Raw genomic sequence first — 20923 nt, 5'->3', positions numbered from 1 at the left:
ATATCTGTGGGAATTAGCTTTATTCTTTCATGAGATGTGGGCATTTTTTTCCCATGTTGGGCATAATGAGAACCCCGCCCCCTTTTTTCAATATGGCTGCCACGCCCCTAAAAGGGTGTGTTCGCAATGGCTCTACATCTGGAATTGTTTTTATCATGAATGTCAATGTCTGTGAAAAGTTCCATTTCTCTATGAATGTGGGAACAATATTTCCAGGGTGGACATAATGAAAACCCCGCCCCCCCTTTTTCTGATATGGTTGCCACGCCCCTAAAAGGGTGTGTTCGAGATGGCTCCACATCTGGAATTTGTTTTCTCATGAATGTCAATGTTTGTGGAAAGTTCCATTTCTCTATGAGTGTGGGAACAATATTTCCAGGGTGGGCATAATGAAAACCCCGCCCCCCTTTTTTCCCTATATGGTTGCCACGCCCCTAAAAGGGTGTGTTCGAGATGGCTCCACATCTGGAAAATTTTGTTCTCATGAATATTAACGTCTGTGGGACGTTTTATTCGTTCATGAAATATGGGCACAATGTTTTCCAAAGTGGGCATAATAATTAAACCCCCCTTTTCTTGTAATGGCTGCCACGCCCCTAAAAAGGTACTTTTGTGGTGGCTCCGAATCTGGAAAACACTAATAATCTATATAATTATGTGTTTGTGAAGTTTCCTGCTTTTGTAACAAGTGGGAAAAAACATTTTTACTGCGGGCACGACAAGTCCCGCCCCCCTTTTTTTAAATGGATGCCACGCCCCTAAAAGGGTAAATTTGCGATGGCTCCACATCTAAAACATTTTCTCGCATGAATATAAACATCTGTGCCAAGTTTCACGCTTTTATGCAAAAGTGCACAATTTTTTCACATATCCGCTGGACTAATAGGCCTATATGTATTTGAAACAAATGAAACAAAATATCCCCTCATAATTTAAAAAACTTCTGCTAAAAAAACCAGGGGAAAGTAGCCAGGAAACGCCTCAGATTGCACCACAGAGCATCTACGATCCAAAATTTCCCGGGGCCCTTAAGCGGGCCCCGGACCCCACGCCGTAAGTGCTTCGCGCTCCGCGCTCGCATTGGTCCTCCGGCCAAATTAATCCCGGGACATACCGTTATTTAGTTTTACTGTTTTGGATTTCCTCAAAAACAAAACAACAGTAAACGAACCATTGACTGTTTTCTCGTTTTACAGTTTTGTAAAAAAAAAACGGTCAAACGGTATTAAGTAACACACAAAAAATACTTTTTGTTGTTTTTAATTGTAGAAAGCGTTAAACGGTTAGTTGCTTTATTTTTAGAGTGTTGTTTTACAAAATCATGACAATGACAAAACGGTCAATAGTCTTACCGACCATTTTTTTATTTTAGGTTCGGCAATTAAGCAATGCACCGGAATGTTAATTAATGCGTCCTTGGGATCGAGTCATTGCCTGGGCCCCGCTCCTTACATTTAGTTCTCACGACAAAATTTGCGAATTGGCTATTGAAGAGCCGCGTCGACTTGAACCCCAGTTTCCTTCAAAATGTCTGCAACTTCATCAAATGTTTTATGACCATCCTGTTTCCATTGTGAAAAGTAATGTCCTCCCTTGAAGTTTTCCAGCGCCATTTTGCTTGGAACTCTTTAAGCCCCACCAACTTGTCTGAATCGCATGAGAAAGGGGTCAGGGTCCGCGCCAGGAATCACGTCACGCATTAATTATGCCGAGGTAACACTTCTTCGTGCAAAACATGGTCCCCCTCCACCCCCTTGCCCACCGCCACAAAATGCACCACGGACTGTTAACCACGACACTGGAATAAAAAAAACAGTCTGTATTTGTGTAATCTGTAAAACAAAAATCATTGATCGTTATGCTATAATGAATTTTACTAAACTTATAAAACGGAGAAACCGTATTTATCTTAATACCGCTTGTCGTTTTATAACACTGTAAAACGACAAAACGGTCGATGATTCGTTTACTGTATTTGTTTTTGAGGACATCCAAAACGGTAAAACGAAATAACGGTATGTCCCGGGATTCAAATTCCCTCTATGGTATAATTTCACCCTAGCGGTGCCCCCACCATTTTCTACCTTCAGCAGCGAATGGCTCTACAAGTGGCATAAATCCCTTTCCAAAATAAAAAATTGTGAAAAAATACGGAGATGGAACATGGTTCTCAACTTTGAGTACGTAACAAACTTTATTAACCAAAAAAAAAATAACAAATTTAAATGGAATTTTCGATGTTTAAAACGTTTTCTAAACGGTGGAAGTGGCCAGGAATCGCCTCAGATTGCACCACAGAGCATCTTAAATCCAAATTTTTCCGGGGCCCTTAAGCGGGCCCCGGACCCCACGCCGCAAGGCCTTCGCAGGTCCTGGACCCTTCATTACAATAATTGTAGGCCCTCCGGCAAATGGCAGTCTGAATCCGCTCCTGTGACCAGAGCGCATATGTATCCTGTATCTGAAGTTTGGCCTTAGGGGTGGGGGCGGTTTACACAAAGATTCCCAACGGATGAGAATCATGAAATCCAGAGGACGAAGCTGAGTGATTTTAGCCAATAACAAGAACAGATCATAGCACTTCCGCAGCCCGTGTCACTTTTTTTCTTGAATTTCTTCTTTTTTTTGGTTTAAATGCTGTTGAGGGAGGGGACTGCCCATATTGACCCCTTTACTCATAATGTTCATCATACTCTAAAGACACAGAACATTTTTTTTCCCGATTTACTATGCTTTAGCTCAAAAAGATAACTGATGGTCGTGGGTTTCCGGCCCTTCGAGTTTAACCCGTCCAAATATACCCTCTTTTATTTCTGGCGCCAACACAAACTCCTGACTTTTATTTTAGCGTAAAGTTTAGCCCACTGATGTACCATCTTCATTTCTAGCGTCATAAATGACGACATCCAATTTTGAAACACCCCCCTTGAAAAAATCCTGCGTACGCCACTGCATGTAACACGTTAATTTGGGAGCGCATGGAATGTCACTAAATAGGCCTGTAACTCGGACGAACATCACGCGATGTAATGGCATTATGACCTTCGACAATTCTAATGAAATAGTATCACACAACACATAATACACACAAATGCAAAAGAAAATGAACGCACGTGAATATACATCTGAGTAATCTGTAATATTAACTCATCGTTCCTCAACCATTCAACCGACCAACCCTCGAATCATCCATCCAGTCAGCCAGTAGGCCAACCAACAATTAAGCCAACCGACAAACCGACAAACAAACAAACCAACTGACAACCAAATAATATATAAGTTTACTGTGTAAATATATAAATTTTAAAACGGCTCTTTTAATTATTCTGTGTACATTATTGACTATTCTGTGTAGGTTTTGGAATGTAGGCCCTCAGGTACAGTTTCTGTAAAGTGTCTCTTTTCAGTCTCCAAATTTAGAAAAGGAAACTGTTTCAGAAAAAAACGGGATTTCAGGTACAACTTTGCAAAATGATAACTTTTTTTATTACAGATAATAAGCTTATCCTCCATTCAATAATGAAGACTCGGCATCATGCCTTACATCTCCGATTGTTGCATCCCAACGACTCCAGATGCTGGGAAAATGAAAGTATAAGAAGCAAACCGTGAATGATCTCCACTGTTTCAACATTATGAAAATGATAAACATCAATAGTAACTACACAAACAAAATCCGAAGTAATGACACAGAAACTAAAGGAGTACTGAAAAGTAATTGTGTTTATTTTTTTTAAATTTATTTCTGGTAATAAAACCAAGGATTCCTCAAAAGTGCCCTAGGCACTGTAGCCCGAAAATGAGAAGAAATTACAGTTTTAGAGGTGGGAGGAAAAGCCCAGATCTTTTTATTCCAGGGAAAACCCACGGAATCAGGTAGGGACTGAAAACCCAATCCACATATTGGCCCAGGCTGGATTCGATCCCGGATCACAGCGGTGGAAGGCCAGGAAAGTACTGCTACGCCAACCTGACTCCCCTATATGTGTTCCGTATATAATTCACAATTATCAAATAATCTACACTTTTGAGAGTTTACAAGAAAATGTATGACCAGAACTTCACCAACCTGCCATCATATCCTCGGTCTTTTCAATCTTCTTCATGATCAAGTCAGTTCGTCGCTCCTCAACTTCTTTTCTAGCTGACTTGGCTTTCCTGTAAATCACTATGGCGACAATGACAAAGATCAGGAGGACCACCACACTGACTACACACACGAGAACGGTGATGGATGCACTATGGTAGCGGATGTAGCCGATATCAAAAGCCAGGTGTGAGCCATGAAACACCTACACGAGAACAATTCATATATTTTTGTTTTATACCAAAAGGTGTGAGTGCACTGGAAAATAAGTCTTGAGATTATGATGAAGTTTATTTCCTAAGTGATGATTGTTTTTGGTTATATTATGTTTTTTTTTTCATAATGTTCTGAGAACCTTTGAAACAAATTTTGAATAGCGATTCATAACAAGAGAACATGGTTCTATAACTCCTCTCGTTTTATAGTCGTTTATATATATTAATTACACAAGGGTTTTTAAATTATGGAAATCGCCAAGCCCTTTTAATCTTTTTGAAGTGCCCAAATCTTGCAACAATTAGCAAATAATTCCCATTCTAAATATTTGACAAACAGTTTGGTATTACTTGGGGCATCAAATAAGTCACATCAATATTATCATTGGATAACCAGCACTTAAAAAAAAATAATACAATTTCGCATGATTGTTTTCTGCTCTGACCGCTATACAGTGGGCGAACTACTCCCATTATAATAACAGAATAATTCTCACCCGAACAAACGGGAGATTTTTGTCAGTTTTCTTGCCCAGATTATCGCCAGCTTCAGGTTGTGTTTGCGGCAGTACGCAGCCCAAAAATTCACTGGAAAGAGTAACATTGGAACAAACGTCGCGCCCGATGTAGACAGTGATTTCCGTTGCGGTTATTGCAAGATCAAGGAGGTCTCCCTGTTCAGAAAAAAAAAACAGAGAAATGAACATGAAAATGTACCAATCATTTTAATAATTTGTCACATTCTTAAATCTGATCAGTTGTTATCGACTCAGCTCTATTCAGTCGAATGGTGTTGTCTTAAAAAAATCCCTTTTGCTTCATTGCTCATTGTGCCTATCAATATTTTTCAATGTTCATTCCTCCCAATGGTCATACACTGTTATTTCGGTTGTGTACTATATGAACCTAGCAACCAGTTGTGTAAAAAAATTAAACAAGTTGTGTAAAATTTTACACAAGTTTTGTAAACAACAGTTTACACAACGGGTTGCTAGGTTCATATAGTACACAACCGTTTGATTTTTACACAACCGCAATAACAGTGTATTTACTGAGAAATTTTAAACACATCGTAGGCCTTTTGTTATATATCGACTGGTATAAAGAAGGCCGAAAAATACTTGATTGTCCATAATAACACGGTATAATCCCATTGACACATAAAAGACATACCAAGACACCTAAAAAGAAAGACCCAAATGCTTAAATTGAAAAGTCATGCATCCATAATTCTGTGACTCCGAATTCCAAACTTACACGAAGAAGCAAAGTGTCTCCATCCTTGTGAGCAATCCCATCTTCATATTTATATGCAGGATCGTCAAAAGAGAAATATCGAGGATTCTGATAATACTCTAGCAATGTACAGAAACTACATGTAGGATCCGAACTCCAGGCACGAAGGGCCGTCACGCCGTCAAGGATGAAGCCCGTAGAGGTGTTCAAAAAGGCATCGTTAGAAAGTAAATTGCTGGGAAGCTCAATGCTTGGTGAGATGCAGTACATGACGTCGTTACTTTCTATGCTGCAATCCTGAAAGAAAGTTAGTAATATTAACACATATAAATATTCATAAAAATTAAAACACAACAAAAACAACAAGAATCAAATGAATAAAAAAAACTCATTGAATTTGAAAAAAAAAGCTTGAATGTAGAACTTACACGTTATCTTTAAAACAAAATTTGGAACTTTAGATGCATGGGTTGGAGAATGGATAAGAGAGTCCTGTATTTTTTATTATTTTTTTTTTTTGGGGGGGGGAGGTTGTGATTGGCAATGTTCTGTTCACGAATTTGTGACTAATGTATTTTGTCTTTTGCTAATATCTTACCTCAATAAATTCCCGTTGGTTGCTTTGTAGGGTAACTATTATCTGAGGTCGTTGTATGATTGAGAAACCAGATCCCCTGACTTGAAGCTTTCGCCCACCCCTGAATAAAATGAAAATTCTTCTCACTGACATAAATGTAGTTAGGAAATTTTCACAAAGTAGCAGAGTATAAGACATGTGGTACAGCAAAGATGGAACGACTTCAGTCGGAGGGAAGGGAGAGCGGCATAAAAATATGGAGTACAGGAAAATAATCTTGAAGTGTTTGGCATTCCCTAAAATCCCAAGATAAGGCTAAGCCACAAAATCAACATTTACATTATCGTGAATGAATAATTAATGAATGCTTTAAGCGTTACATTCTCGCCTTTTTTAGCCTACAAAAACCCAATCAGGCCATCAGCTGAACATCTGGAAAATTTGCGAGTGTAAAGCGATTATGTTCACTTATAAGAATTATAATCCTTTGGAAGATGGTCTGTCATTAAATCAGTCAATACAGACTATGTGATAAAGTATCTTGTCAATATGACAACATAAGATTCGAGACACCTCTCTCAAGGCTTTTTAGCACGACAACTTTGTGTTTTCCTGCAAGACGCTTAATCAACACCAATATAATTCTATAACAATCATTATAACCCCATTTGACTTACGCCAAGATGCTGGTTGAAGGCTCGATTCCCTCCACCGTTGGATCTTGGGTATAACTAAACTGCCCTTGAGAAAACCGAACGGCACCGTCAAAGAATATGTACAGTGACCAGGAACCAAGCTGGTTGACCTCTGATGTTTGGCAGATAACGCTGTTGTCATTAACCTGGGACCTGGTTGGAAATGGATTATTAATTCACACAAGATGGACATTGGAATCAAAATTGTTGTTTTAATTACAAATATTCTAACATACAACAGTGTGCGTTTTTTAATGGAGAGCAAGGCTTAAGGAAGTGTAAGATATTACCAAGATACTTTTTTTTATGAAACTCAATAGTCACGAACGTCTGGCACGATACCTGTCGAACAAGCAAGGTGTACTGCCGATGGAAACATAAATATTTCTGCCGGTATCAAGGGATTCACCGGAGATTGTCACCCGTGTCCCGCCGGATTGTGGGCCAATCTTCGGGCTAAAATCAGCTAATACTGGGTCCTGAATGAAAGAGAAAAATAGTTGAATTTATCAATAATTAATTTGAAATAATTTGAAGCTCGCACGATCATAAAACTTAATATCTGCTTAAAGGGTCATGAAATGAATTGTTCTTAGGAACACATGTTGTGTAAGGTACCTTTTCTATTCATAAATGTATGAAAACTATTTACGTAAATTTTATTGAAAAGTAGACTTCTTAAAACATTTAAAATTGTCCATGCTTTTCGGACAACTGAGGGCGTTGTTGCTGTGATGTCATTTCAGGAAGACACTGTTCATTTTAGGTGATTTCTGTTCAAATTGTGAATCCCAAAATGTGTTCACTGAAAACATAAATTTAAGGGAAAAGTTTGCTCATCCACTTAACTGCTATGTCCTAACACAACTACGAATCACCAAAGAGAACAAAATTTACAACAACAAAATATCCCAAACTCTGGCAACTTTTTGAGCTGAAATAGCTGTAAGGTTTCTGCCTGAAATGACATCACACTTTTCCCCTTTTTATGGAAATTCGCATTAGCTTAAAAACCAAAGAGGCACACAAAAAAACATTGCAAATGGCAAAATGAAAATTGCAAATGAGGTTAAATGGGGTACAAAGGTGCTTTTCAAGAATTGCATAAAACAAATTATTTGCATGGATGCTTTAATATTTCCCCCCCCCCAAAAAAAACCCCACTAAACTTGTGGTGAGATTTATAGAGGGGTACCTTGTACTGGAACGTAACATATCCATGGCTTAACTGCGATCCACCATTTGCGCCAGTAAGACTCATTCGAAGAAGCTGCGGTCTTGCATCATAACTAGGTCTAGTCTTACATTTCACACTGTAAGTTAAAAAATAGCATCAGAATAACCCCAAAATGACCACAGCGTATTTTGAATGATTAATAAAAGTATAATTTGCATAAACCAATGTTGTCATCTGCCTTTGAAGTGTTACAAACTGTGCCAAAAATAATATTCTTCGATCTTATATTGAAAGAATTATTCTTTCAAAATAAGATGGAAGAATATTATTTTAGGTACAAAAATGCTTTGGTATTGAGACTTTTTTGTCAAATTGCTCCTCCTTATCATTTATGTTGGTGCTTTGATGTGCAAGTAAATGTACCTGTTTCTATTAAAAGAGGTTTATTACAATTTAATGTGAGGTTTATTATTCTTTAATGTGATGTGCATTCAATTACCTGGCGCCGGTTTGGTAGTAGCTCTCCAATCCATATAGGTCACAGGTCTGGCCGCCAACACTGACCTCTTGCACGTCACTGAATCGTCGTCCCATATTCGTGCCCATCACAGTAATTATCGTATTGCCTTCATCAGGTCCAAACAATGGGTGCACCTGTAACAACGTTAAGTCCAGAATTCCCTAGTTAACATGTTCACACATTTTAATTGAGTTTAAAATGCAATTGCTTAAAATGTTCTAATCATGATGTCCGTCCTCTAAAAAGGTCTGGTATCAAGCATGCCGGATACCACTTAAGACAGAAGATCGTGATGTATGTATTTATTCAATTACAGTGAAAATGTCCGACTTCTCATACCTCATATATAACTGGATCGGGGCAGTTGATGGTATTATCCATTGAGACACTCTGAACAGTCGACAAACATGCAGCGCTATCCCATACCCCACAGGTATCCCCACACCACATGCATCCCAGCTCTGCACGGGTAGTTTCGTTAGAAACGCAACGGCTACAGTCAGGACGCAAGACCTCACACTTGTAAAGAGTCACTAGAATGACACAACCAGGTGTCTGCATTAAATGGTATTTCATATTTCCTAAAGCTGGAATATTCTGAAATCACGAAGCTCCTAACTGTCTTTCATTACATTTATATTGATTACCAGCTTCGGATCAGTTGATTCCATATTTGCTTGTGTTTGGTAATAAAGGTAAAAGGTAAAGGAACGAACCTGTTTTCACAGGAACGGAGTGCCCATCTCTCTTTAGCGATTGGGCAAGACTCATATGCTGCTGTGGGGGGATCGCCACACCTCCTCCACAGCGAGTCTGTTACCTTCCCAGCATTGAATAATGCTGGTACCCATTTAACACCTGGGTTGAGAGGAGTAATTGAGGTAAAGCACCTTACTCAAGGGTACAACACGCATGGCCATGATGGGGCTTGAACTCACAACCTCTTGATCATGAATCCTGTGCTCCACCGTTAGACCAAACGTGTCCACGGAACATATTATACGGAATATAAAATCACGAACAAACAAATTATATTTATCGTTTTATGTGCTTCATAGCCGAGTTGAACAGCCAAACCTTGATGACCCAATATGCCATAAACTACATAACAAAGACCTTTAAACTGACCTTTGAACACATGTCTGTCATCTAGACGGTGTATGTTGTTATTCATGTCTGTCCACCACAATGACAGTGTTACGTTCAACTCCTGCTGACTAGTCGAATATTTAACCTGTGGATGTATCAAAAATACCCCATGAGACGAACAGTATTTGAGATTATTGGATTATTACTTAAACAGAAGTTTCAAAAATGTGATAGGAATTTATACCAAATAAGCTAGCAATCGGAACAGAGACAAAAATGATGGTCACAATAGGCACGTACGTCTCAATTATCTACCAGCAAAAATTCAAAAGACTGCCAATATGGGTCAACTCATTGGTAAAAGTCATCGGTAAAATGCACTGCTCACTGATTTTAGGTAACAGGTCACAGTGGCATCCTCTCGGGTTGCATCTACGTACTGATCCATTCCCTCAATGTCAAGACTACATTGGTATCTGGATATCTGAAAAAGAAAGTGTTATGCAAGGATGAAATAAAATAGGGTGAAGCAACTCCAACTTGTACCAGCTAGACTGTGTATGGAAGAATTAAGTGAGGAGAAAATAAATGGAACAGACAGGCATCCTATAGCTGCAGCATCGATAAAATTGAATATTCCTATTGCTGTCGGATTGACATATGATGAGATTTGGTTATTAACTAAGAAGACAAAAAACAACTGACCAGTGCTTGACGTGGCAAATTGGACACGTCAACAGTTACTTCTCTGTTCATGTCATTAGGGATCAGCACTTCATGGTTCTGTGGTTGGAGCTGGGGACATGCGTCAGGACCTTTCATAGACGTTCCGTGACTCTGGGGGAAAAAAAACAGTGTGATAGTCCTAAGATCGATCTAACAGCCATGAAAGGGTATAAAATTATATTTCAGAGTATCGCATCAAAGTATATACATTTTTATTGCCCCGCTCGCTGGCTCCTAAAAATAATAGTGTTTTTCACGCGAATATGGCCGCTGAACTTCCCATCAATAGCAACAGTGCCCCTCTCGCGATAAAACAAATGTCTCTCCACATAACTAGGTAAAAGAAACACAAAAAGCAAGATGGACAACGTATTCATAATTTGTTCTTCGTCATATAGTTTTTATAGCGAAATAAACGGGACCATATTCTTTTCCTCCACTTTTACACCGACGGGAGGTGCCCCTTTTTCTAAGCAAGTGACAGCCTTTTTTGGTGTTGCCCCCAAGTTTGAAAAGCGTTCCGCTGCCCCTGAATGTGTACAAAAAGGCTATAGTTTGCTCTTCCTTGACATGAAATAATCAGTTTTGTCAAAGTGACTTTCATGCTGCTGCATGTTGCAAACGCACTTAACCTAAAGATACGCAAAACATCAGGTATACTTACATTTTGTCCGGTTACAAAGATCTCATTTGGTTTGGAGCAGTGGGAATTATCATGAGTACATTTGTTGTCAAACAAACACCAATTACAGGCCCAGTCACTTCCAACACAAGATACACATCTGAAATTAAAAGACAAACAGATAAGATTATTAGTGAGTTTCATTGAATCATTCACTTTTCGTAATGTAGGGTCATACCCTTTTAGAATAAGTATACTACAGGGTGGTTACAAAAAAAGGAAACTCAAATGGCAGGACCAATTTGTTAATGAAGTTCTACATTAAGAACTTTTAAAATCTAGGATATTAAAGCCCAATTAATAATCTTTATTTTAGTACAAGAATCATTCAAATCACTCTTGTACCTTTTAAGTTACGGAATTTTAAACACGACCGCCGTTTTAAAGTTCTGTCCATGGATCACAAAAAAATGTTCTTTCAGCAAAACGAAAACAATACACAACATCCCTATGTGAAATGTTTTCGTTTTGCTAAAAACACTGACCTTTTGTTACCTGTGGACAGAACTTTAAAACGGTGGTTGTGTTTAATATTCCGTAACTTAAAAAGTACATAATTGATTTGAAAGATGTTTGTACTAAAATAAAGCTTATGAATATGGCTTTTATATCCTAGATTTTGAAAGTGCTACACGCAGAACTTTATTAACAAATTGGTCCTGCTATTGGGGTCTCCTTTTCTTTTTGTTACAAAATAAGCACGGTAGTAAATCCCATTGGTGATAAGGAGGATATGTCCCGCCTCTCACTTTTGAAAAGGAGGATAAGCCGTGAAATCCTCTGATTTGTGTGCCAAATACACAATTAGGAAAGAAATGTAAATTTACCCTGTCAGGACCGGGTTATTATCGGTTCTTCTCAGGACCGATCGAGGGAGGTACATTGTTCCCAACCCTAATTTCCATGTTCATTCGCCGATTTTCTTAAATTTGGCAGGAATACTGGTGGCCGGTTATCTTTAATGTGAAGTCATTTGGTTACGATGCGGTGACCAAAAGACAGCGCTTTATAAAGTTCGGTCAAAACAGTACTTTTTGAAAAAAAAATATCCTTTAACATTTGTTACAAACACACACACGGGGTTAATATCATCAAATAAAACCAATTATAATCATCAAATGTCTACTCTAGAGGGCGCTATACCAAATTCCAATGAATGCAGCTACTTACGTTTTGTGGATGTCACATTCGTAGAAAATGATGTCTTTATGAACAAAGTCCACAGTTGTCTCTGTAGACATAACGCTCAGAGAAACGTTCACGTGATCTTTGAATAAATCAACAATACGTATCACAAAAAAATAGCTAAAATAGTAGCGTTATTAATGTGAATCTAAAATCCAATTGCTGCAATTATTTTGTTTTATGATGAATGTCTTACGATGAACTCAATAACTGTTCTTAATTTCTGAACTGATGGACGTTCCTGGAGGTCGAAGATCTCGAGCAAACAGGTTTTTTTTTTTGCTCCTTTCATAGAAAGATTCCCTCTCAATTTTCATTGAATAAGCAAAGGGCAGTGACTGCACTTTGTTACTCGTCAATTTAATATATGAAAGGCTATTGTTTTGCTTCCAAAATTACTGGAGTAGCGGGGACGGACACAAACAACCACTTCTAATGCAACTTTCAAATGTAGGCACGTGTAGTTCATGGTGCGTTCGTTTGTCCAGTGTGGTAACATAATTTGACGAGATTTTCATAACATGAACTGTGTGTTGAAAGCTTAACTTTTGGGCGGGCTACTCGCTAGCTACCTACCCCGCCTATTAAAGGGAAGTTTGCTAAATTCTGGCTCAATTTCCAAGTATAATTTTCATAACAAAGACACTGAACCTATCTGACCGCTATAGCATTTATAGAACAATTTGGCGGTGGTGCTAGAATATTTGGAGACAAGGAAGGGGTATTTTTTCCGAGATAGGCCTGTGAGATTGAGAACACCTTCAGAAAGAGAATAATGTAGGCCAAACCATGAATCGGATGAGGAATAATGCTATGTTCCACACGTTGTATTTAGGGCGAAATATATGGTAGTTATTTCTAATGATGAGGCGCAATACCTACGGGCATACTGAGTGACCCAAATTGGCCTACAGCAAGAATCTACATGTCTTTTTGAGTATGCAGTATATCATCCTCTGCCCCTTTACTTGTCCCCATCATCCACTGATGAAGTAATTGGGCTCTGCCTCTTCAATCCTTACCTCCAGTCTGTATTGCAGGTATGTTGTTTGCTGGTGGTGTCCTGCAATTGAAGCTATCTCCATTGTAGTTGGTTGCTTGGCTGCTGAACTGATCACCAAACCTACACACATAATGCTCGCCATCAGGCAGATCTGGTAACTGCTGCACTGTCAACGTTATCTAGGGAGATGTTGGGAATCACATTAATTATATATTAAATAATTCATAATGTGCTGTGCATGTTTTAATTTCACAGTTTTGTTTCTTAAACACTGCAGTATGGAATGCTTGGAATTGTCATAAAGTTAATGAACAGCAGACTGACATATCACAGCACCCAACCCTATAACATGTTTGAGACTGCTTTCCAAAATCCCAATAATATAAAGGTCATCTCAGTCTGGGATCCTCTTCTTCAGAATTCTTATCTGCTGATGCATTTTGCAAACTTTTTTGCATTTACTTTTTTCTTCGCACACTCAGTGTTTTCAAAACATTCCCTGTCTATGATGTTTTTGGTAACTTGAATTTGTAGGCCTACCTGTTGGTCAGCGAAAGTGACCGGTAAAACGTCATCTGGAGTGACATTAGTTATCTCAATGCATTGCACATCATTGTAGGCAAGCCAACGTGTTGACACATCATACAGTGGACATTCAGTGTACCTTGCACACCTTTGAAGGGAAAATTAGATTTCAGTTACTCCGATGAGCTCTTTGTAAAAAGAAATCATATAAGTCATCAAACAAGTCTAGCTTTGTGTCCAACAGTAACTGACTAAAGATGGACTGACATTGTTGCATGTTCTACTAAAACCTAAAAGAAAGAACAACATTCCATGTGATTTACCTTCTTTCCAGAGTGCACCATCCACAGTATGGGTCTCCATCATTCCCTGCATCAGTCCCATTACACATCTCACAGGTTGTGTACTGACCACAATTCTCAGCACGCATCTTGATCAACTGATAAGAAATAATTACATTTAACTTAAGACCAGGCATTTAAGGTATCTAAGTATGCAAATCATTACAATTGGACAATGAAGCCTGTTTCACACTAAAAGTTTTGCAGGTGACCATTACTCTTAACTGGAATTCTCTTTTGTTTATTACATTCCTTTTAAGACTTGCAGGTTTCAAACAAAGTTACTTCAATAATATTTAACTTTTAAATGTTGTTTACCTTTTGTTCTGTAAGTATATAAATCTCGGCTGTTGTTTCGTTGAGCATGACATCTCTCATCACTGGATTATAATCAAGTGTTACCTGTTCATACAATCTGGCAAAAGAAACATCCTCAACGTGCACCTGTCGAATAAGATACACATTTATTAGTGTACTCCTTAAAAAAATATAAGGCGGAACAGCAGTCTTTGGTATACTTATCTGGAGTATATCATCTGTTACATCGTTTCCTTAAGATTACAAAGGCAATAAAATTGTACATTTCTGATTGTCGGTGAAGAAGGGAAGGTGTCAGTTTAATCCATCAACACAATGATTGATTGCAGGGTACAGAGAAAGCGAACCCTTTATCACAGAGATTCTGATGTATTCTGTTTGTATGATATTGACTGTATTGCTCATACAAAGTTATATGTGCTTGCAAACAAATTTGATCATTTATCAAGACGCAAAAGCGCGATCTTACTTAGCAGCCATTAATACAGACAGTAACTTTTGGGTGACAAATACCTTCAAGAGTTGCCCTTCTGTTGTTCCGATGAAAGCCACGGTGTGGTTGAGTTCAGTGCTGGTGATAATGGACGACGCTAAATGGCCTAGCAGATGTACGACTGGTGCGCCAACAACTGGAGTTATCCCAGTGGCATATCGGTAATTGTTCCCTGTATTGCAGAGATACGGCCCTGGGCTGACAGTTGTCTAGAAAATAAACAGAACTGAATTACCTTTCCATATTTTCTACATTCACACACATTTGTCCACTCCACCTCTAAATCTGGGGAAATTATGTTAACACTTATGAATGACCTGATCCTATACCTGTATACGTTCATACATTTTATTTTCCGCCGGTGTTCATTCGTATTCAACGAGAAGTTCATCTCGAAATAATCTCTTTCAAAACCCATAATCGACCCACTTTGTTTAAAAATGGACCATTAGGCCAAAAAAAAAATCTCCGGTTTCTGGTATGGAGCTTGCCCCAAAAGTGGTGCGGCGACGCGGCTTTTTTTTTTTTTACCTGTTTTTTTGCAAATGACTGCTGATGACTGCAAATGGTGCCCGACTAAACTTAGTGCAAATATATGGGAGTCCAGACAGGCCACATAAAGCTTATTCTCGATCATAACCCCATCTAAAAACACGTTAAAATTGTGCAGCAGCAGGATTCCAGTCAAACCAGTGAGTTTGGCGGTTTTGAGACATCATCTTGTATTGAAAAAAAAACTTTTTCATTTTGCCGACGCGCATGGCTACGGCGACGCGCGCGCATACCAGAAACCGGAGTCTTTTTTTTTTTTTTTTTGGCCTTACAACGCGGCATCAAATTCTGAAATAGCCTTACAGATACCATAAGATTGTCGGCGTCCCTAAATGTATTTTCACACAAAACCTCAAAATCAATCTGATGACAAACTTTGTATACTTCAATCCTTTGTTATGGTCTGATCTCCTGTTGTTTTTCATTGTATTGTGTTGTTAATTGTAGTCTTGTAATAAGTGTCCTGTCCTTACCTTGTACTTTTATGTTTAATAATGTTAATGTTATTGTAATGTAATACAACAAGGGTGACATAGGAGACGGGATAGAGGGAGGAATAAAAGCCCTTGCCTTCTCTTGACCCCCTATGCTGACATTTCAGTGTATCCATCTTAAAACAAGTTTATCCAAATTTAATTAATGAATGTTAATGTCAGCATGAATAAACCAAAGAAGACTCAGTGAAGACAATTAAAGCTTGCTTTAGGTAGTTTGAGTATGTAGACTCAAGGTTTTAGTAACATGGTAAAGTAAGTAATGTCTGTCACGAGCCAGTGTGGCCCATCAGGCCGGCGTTTATCTCCGGTTTCAGAAGCATGAAACGAATATTGCTACTCCCCCTGGATGGGATGCTAGTCCATCGCAGGTTACTCCCAGCTAATGCCGGTACCCATTTATACTCCTGGATGGAGAGAGGCAATTAGGAGTGAAGTGGCCTGCCCAAGGACACAATGTGTGACCAGCAGCTGGATTCGAACCCCTCTGATCATGACTCACTCACGAACCCCACTAGGCCTCAATCTCCAGTAATATGCACTTCTAAATTCAAAATGTATTACATGTGAATTGTTGCAGTGAACTAGTCTGCTGTGGAACTGGATTAGGTCTGGTTCCAGCTTGGTCCCTTGCAAACACAGCATAAAAATAGCTTATTCTTGTATAGCGCTATTTCTAAGCATACACTATGTCTTAAAGAATAACCGCTGAAAAGTTTGTGTTAACTCGTGCGCGTTCCATCTTAATGTGGGTCAAGTTTGCTTGAAAATAAACTCGTTATCCTACTCGCGAAAAACAAAAATGTAGTGCATCTTGTGTCCCACATACCACTCGACGGTGCACTACATTATTCCGTGTTCCACTCGCGCTAGTGGGATAACTAATATTGCAGTAAACCTCAATTAAATAATGTACCTGGCTACTACAGCTTGTTCCCAAGAATATGCCTATTTCAAAGTCATTATTTCCATCCTGAATACATCCCCTGACAGCCTCGGTGAATGCAGCTTCAATGTCTCTCATCTTGTAAACACACAGTGCAGAGTCAGCCGTGGGAACTGGATTATTACTGGTTCCAGCTTGGTCCCTTGCAAACACAGCATATAACACCTGATCACCTTCTTCCAATGCTAATGACTCGGCCAAATGTGGGCCTGCTGGGCCAACATGAGCAGCCTGTATCAAACTGAACATGCCACTGGTTCCTCTGCACTGAATGAGAATCTCTGTGTAAGAGCGAACATTGTCGGTATTGTGGCAGAGGCGGGTTAGTTTTGAAACATGATCACTTAATGGTGCCAAATCTTCCTTTTGGAAAGTGGCAAAGTAGGTGAACCCTTTCCAATTAAACACACTGACATAACTGATGGGAAATGGATTGCTACCGGCTGTATAGCCACTTGTGAATTGAACTGCATCTGTCCCATTATCGGCAAACATGAACCCTGGGCCACTTGGAACCCCGCGTCTTGCAATAGGTCGAATGTTCAGATAGTCTCTCTCAGTAGAATAAGTATTTGCGATATACAGTCTTGGAGGGCTTGGGCTATCCACAATGATACTTGCTGTTGATTTCGTACCAAATGCTACAACTTGGCCACTCCTGCTTCTTCCATCACCTTCTAGATCATCCAGCCTTCTCAACTGGCACTGATCTGTACTGCCACAAGTGATAAGCATACTAGCATGCAACGCCAGAACCTTATTGTAACTCAAGCAAGTGTCTTCCGAGCATGTGCTAACATTAGTGACCTGTTTCAACTCCTTGTTCAGTTTATACAGGTAATTCACTGCGCCGACGTACACGTCTCCCGTTTCTGGTTGCACAGCAAAATGATCCAGCTGAGTTGTCACCGTTACTGTTTTCTCGATGGGATTGTCAAAGGAGGCTACTTCGTAGTCTGCAAGCGTTCCTGTTCCACTCCACTCCATGCAAACAGACGGGACTAAGCCACCAATGAGAAGCAGTTGAAATGCCAAGATCAAGATTGGTTTAGCTCTGCCTCTGGTTGCCATGGCTCTTGCCTCCTTCTGATCTCAACTGGATTTAAAATACCAGACCGTAGAGTGAGGATCCGCAGCTATTGAATTGAATTCTGTGCATTAATAAAAGGAAGAACAAAAGAATGAAAATTGTATTTAACCAAAGTTATCTTTTTTTAAAGACTGTAAAAGAATAATAATAACCTTGTTTAAGTGGATGTCTGTATCAGATAAAGTCGTAGACATTAAGAGGAATAAGATGTATTTGTAGTCAAAATTCAATAATGTTAATTTCAATCAAAGTTTTTCAGTCATGCCCATATTTATGTGTATATTTACAGACTAACAAGAATGATTTACATATAAGACTACATATCCTTTTATTGGCGTTGCCAATAAACTAATATAAGCGAGCTCCTTATTTATAACGTCTATTACGGATATCAAATAATATAGGTCTAGATTCCATGAATATTATGCTATCGTATTATGCCTCCCATATGCTTGCCTGTATTCTCACCGCACTCGGTTCCTGCCAGTACAAGAAGAAATATTTGTCACCCACACGGAGTACTCACATCCGCACAAATACAACAGGGCGAAAGCAGCCCTTGGTATATATAGGCATATGCATTGGTATGCAAATTTAGAAAGCTAGCGCTCCCGCACGGGAGCTACAATCTACCTTGAACTTGTGTCATCAAGCGAACAAACCTATGACCCGGAGCTCTTTTCCAAAACCAAACTAACGCAGCCCTAACGCTGTACACGCTTACAAGACCTATTATACTGAGGCGGAAATGAATAAGTTAAAAAAAGTAGCAGGGCTAGGGTAGTTGTGAAATTGCCAAACTGGAAAGAAATAATGTAGTACATGTAAGTGTATTGTGATTCGGGCAAAGAGGCAGGCCACAGAATAAAGTTCAAGCGATTTGAAGCAGACGTCAACTATGACAAAAACAAATAAGCAGATCAGGAAAAGAAATACAAGAGTATTATAACATTTTGTCAGGCCTTACTTTATTTCGTTGTTGATATTACATGTAACACGTTAATTTGGGAGCGCATGGAATGTCACTAAATAAGTCTGTAACTCGGAAGAACATCTCGCGATGTAATGGCATCATGACCATCGACAATTCAAATAAAATATTATCACATAACACATAATAGATAAAATGGAAAAGAAAATGAACGCACACGAATATACTCTTGATTAATCAGTATATTTTCTCATCATTCTCGAAACATTCAACCGACCAACCTTAGAATCATCCATTCAGCCAGCTAGTAGGTCAACCAACAAAGTCAGCCAACCGAACAACCAACAAACAAACAAACAAACACCCCAACACCCCAGCAAACAAACAAACAAACCTCGTCGTTGCATCGCTCGTTGTTTTCGATTTCATCCAGGAGCTGCATGCAAGACGAACAAAACAGACTCAATTATTAATTTAGAGTTGGCATTTTGAAAAAAATGCTTTAAAGTGTTATTACATTTTGTAAGGTTCTGTTAAATTGTAGCAAAGTCTTGGGAAAACATTTAAAAAGCACGACCTTTTTAATGAGGAAAAATCAACTCAAGCCTTGTGAATGTGACTAAGTATCTGACTGGTTTGGTATTGATATTAAATCTTTTTAACTATAAAAAGTTGGTGGATATCTGCTGATCGACAACTATAATGGTCGTAGTTACCTTCTAATTGGATCTTTGCACGAGTTGATCCAGGGTGCTCAGTTTACTGAACCAGCCAGTATGGAACCTAAGCTTGTTATCTGCATATTTCTGCACGATGCCTTGTATTATACTTAACCAATAGTCAAGTCAAACGTGCTGCATAACTAGGCTTGCACTTCAGCATTAATGATAATGGTAATGGACAGAATTTTAAGGCAGTAAGTGTAAGAGAAAATCAGAATGCATACAGATTCCCCATAGTAAAAAGATACAGAGGAGAAGCACCAGTTAAGTTTCTTTTATAGGGTGTGATAAAATAGATTTCACGCACCAATCAATATTCCTCTTCAGCTACTGTTAATCTGATGTCAATTGAATCATTTCAAATAATGGTACTATGTAGAGAATAAGTGCATGATGCAAATATGCTTTCTACCTCCAACGCTAGGGGCGCCCTTCCCCAGGAGCAGCTACTTCCTGTTTCACCTTGTTTTCAGTGGAATGTCTGATCTTCTCCTACATAAGTATATTGACACTTGACACTTGTCACAGTTGTGGGAAGGAAATGAGGACTTCGCAAGCATTGTGGGTAGGCTAGTACTTCACAAGCAGTGTTACCGCCATGCTTAATACAGGAACAATTTAGTCATCGTGTGCACGCGGAAGTGTTGACCTCTGGTCACTAATTCCAGGCAATTAATCTTTCTGATGAGTGGTCAAAAAGGGGAGATCCAAGCACCCTTGGTTATTGCAGTGAGGACGAGCGAAACATTGACTGCTTTCCTGCTACTGGGAACGAGGTTGAAATAAACTGTACACGCACGACATGTCGGTGACGTAAACTACAAGACACGTTGATGATGATTGGTCAAAAGTATAGTGCAGTGAAAATCGATCCCAAAAGGCTGCAAACAATATTATGGTATCGATACCAAATAAAGTTTGGCCCACGTTTGTTTCAAACATTAATCTCAGCCTATCCTGACCTGGCATAGGCGCCCAATGCCGAGTCATATAGTCAGGATGTGTTTGTTACATAATAATGACAAACATAAATCGCTTCTGGCGATTCTTCAAATTTTATTTCAGCGTGAATTGGCTTACACAATATACAAGGTAGTACTGTTCGGTATGAACGTTTGAACCCCGCCGCAATTAAGTATGGCTCATGCTTATCTGAATAATGGGCCGGTTCAAGAGCAAGAGACTTTTGGCGCAAGTGAAAAAAAAATGTTTTTCAATTTGACTGGACAAATTGTATCTGAATGAAAATATCGATTCATCTTGTTCAGGGAGTCATCATGATCACAGGTCATCATTGTGCTCCAAAGTGGCAGTTCATA

At 39.0% G+C, this 20923-nt stretch overlaps 1 protein-coding gene across 1 annotated transcript; it reads right to left on the bottom strand.

Moving 5' to 3' along the window:
- Positions 1-3540: 3540 nt before the first annotated feature.
- Positions 3541-17946, bottom strand: LOC119732301 (plexin-B-like). Its single transcript, XM_038205760.1, has 20 exons — positions 16832-17946; positions 14890-15078; positions 14377-14502; positions 14041-14156; positions 13733-13865; positions 13212-13371; positions 12175-12271; positions 10987-11104; positions 10302-10433; positions 9985-10080; positions 9636-9741; positions 8847-9040; positions 8487-8641; positions 8006-8123; positions 7153-7289; positions 6793-6963; positions 6137-6236; positions 4800-4976; positions 4070-4292; positions 3541-3578 (listed from the first exon to the last, which is right to left on the bottom strand). Exons 1-20 carry the CDS (start codon positions 17930-17932, stop codon positions 3541-3543), a joined length of 3687 nt encoding a protein of 1228 aa, XP_038061688.1. The 5' UTR covers positions 17933-17946.
- Between the last annotated feature and the right edge of the window lie 2977 nt (positions 17947-20923).

Source organism: Patiria miniata, unplaced genomic scaffold (genome assembly GCF_015706575.1).
Source record: "Patiria miniata isolate m_02_andy unplaced genomic scaffold, ASM1570657v1 HiC_scaffold_24, whole genome shotgun sequence".
NCBI lineage: Eukaryota > Metazoa > Echinodermata > Asteroidea > Valvatida > Asterinidae > Patiria > Patiria miniata.
The sequence above is the reverse complement of the archived record's forward strand: the minus strand, read 5'-3'. Positions and strand labels throughout refer to the sequence as shown.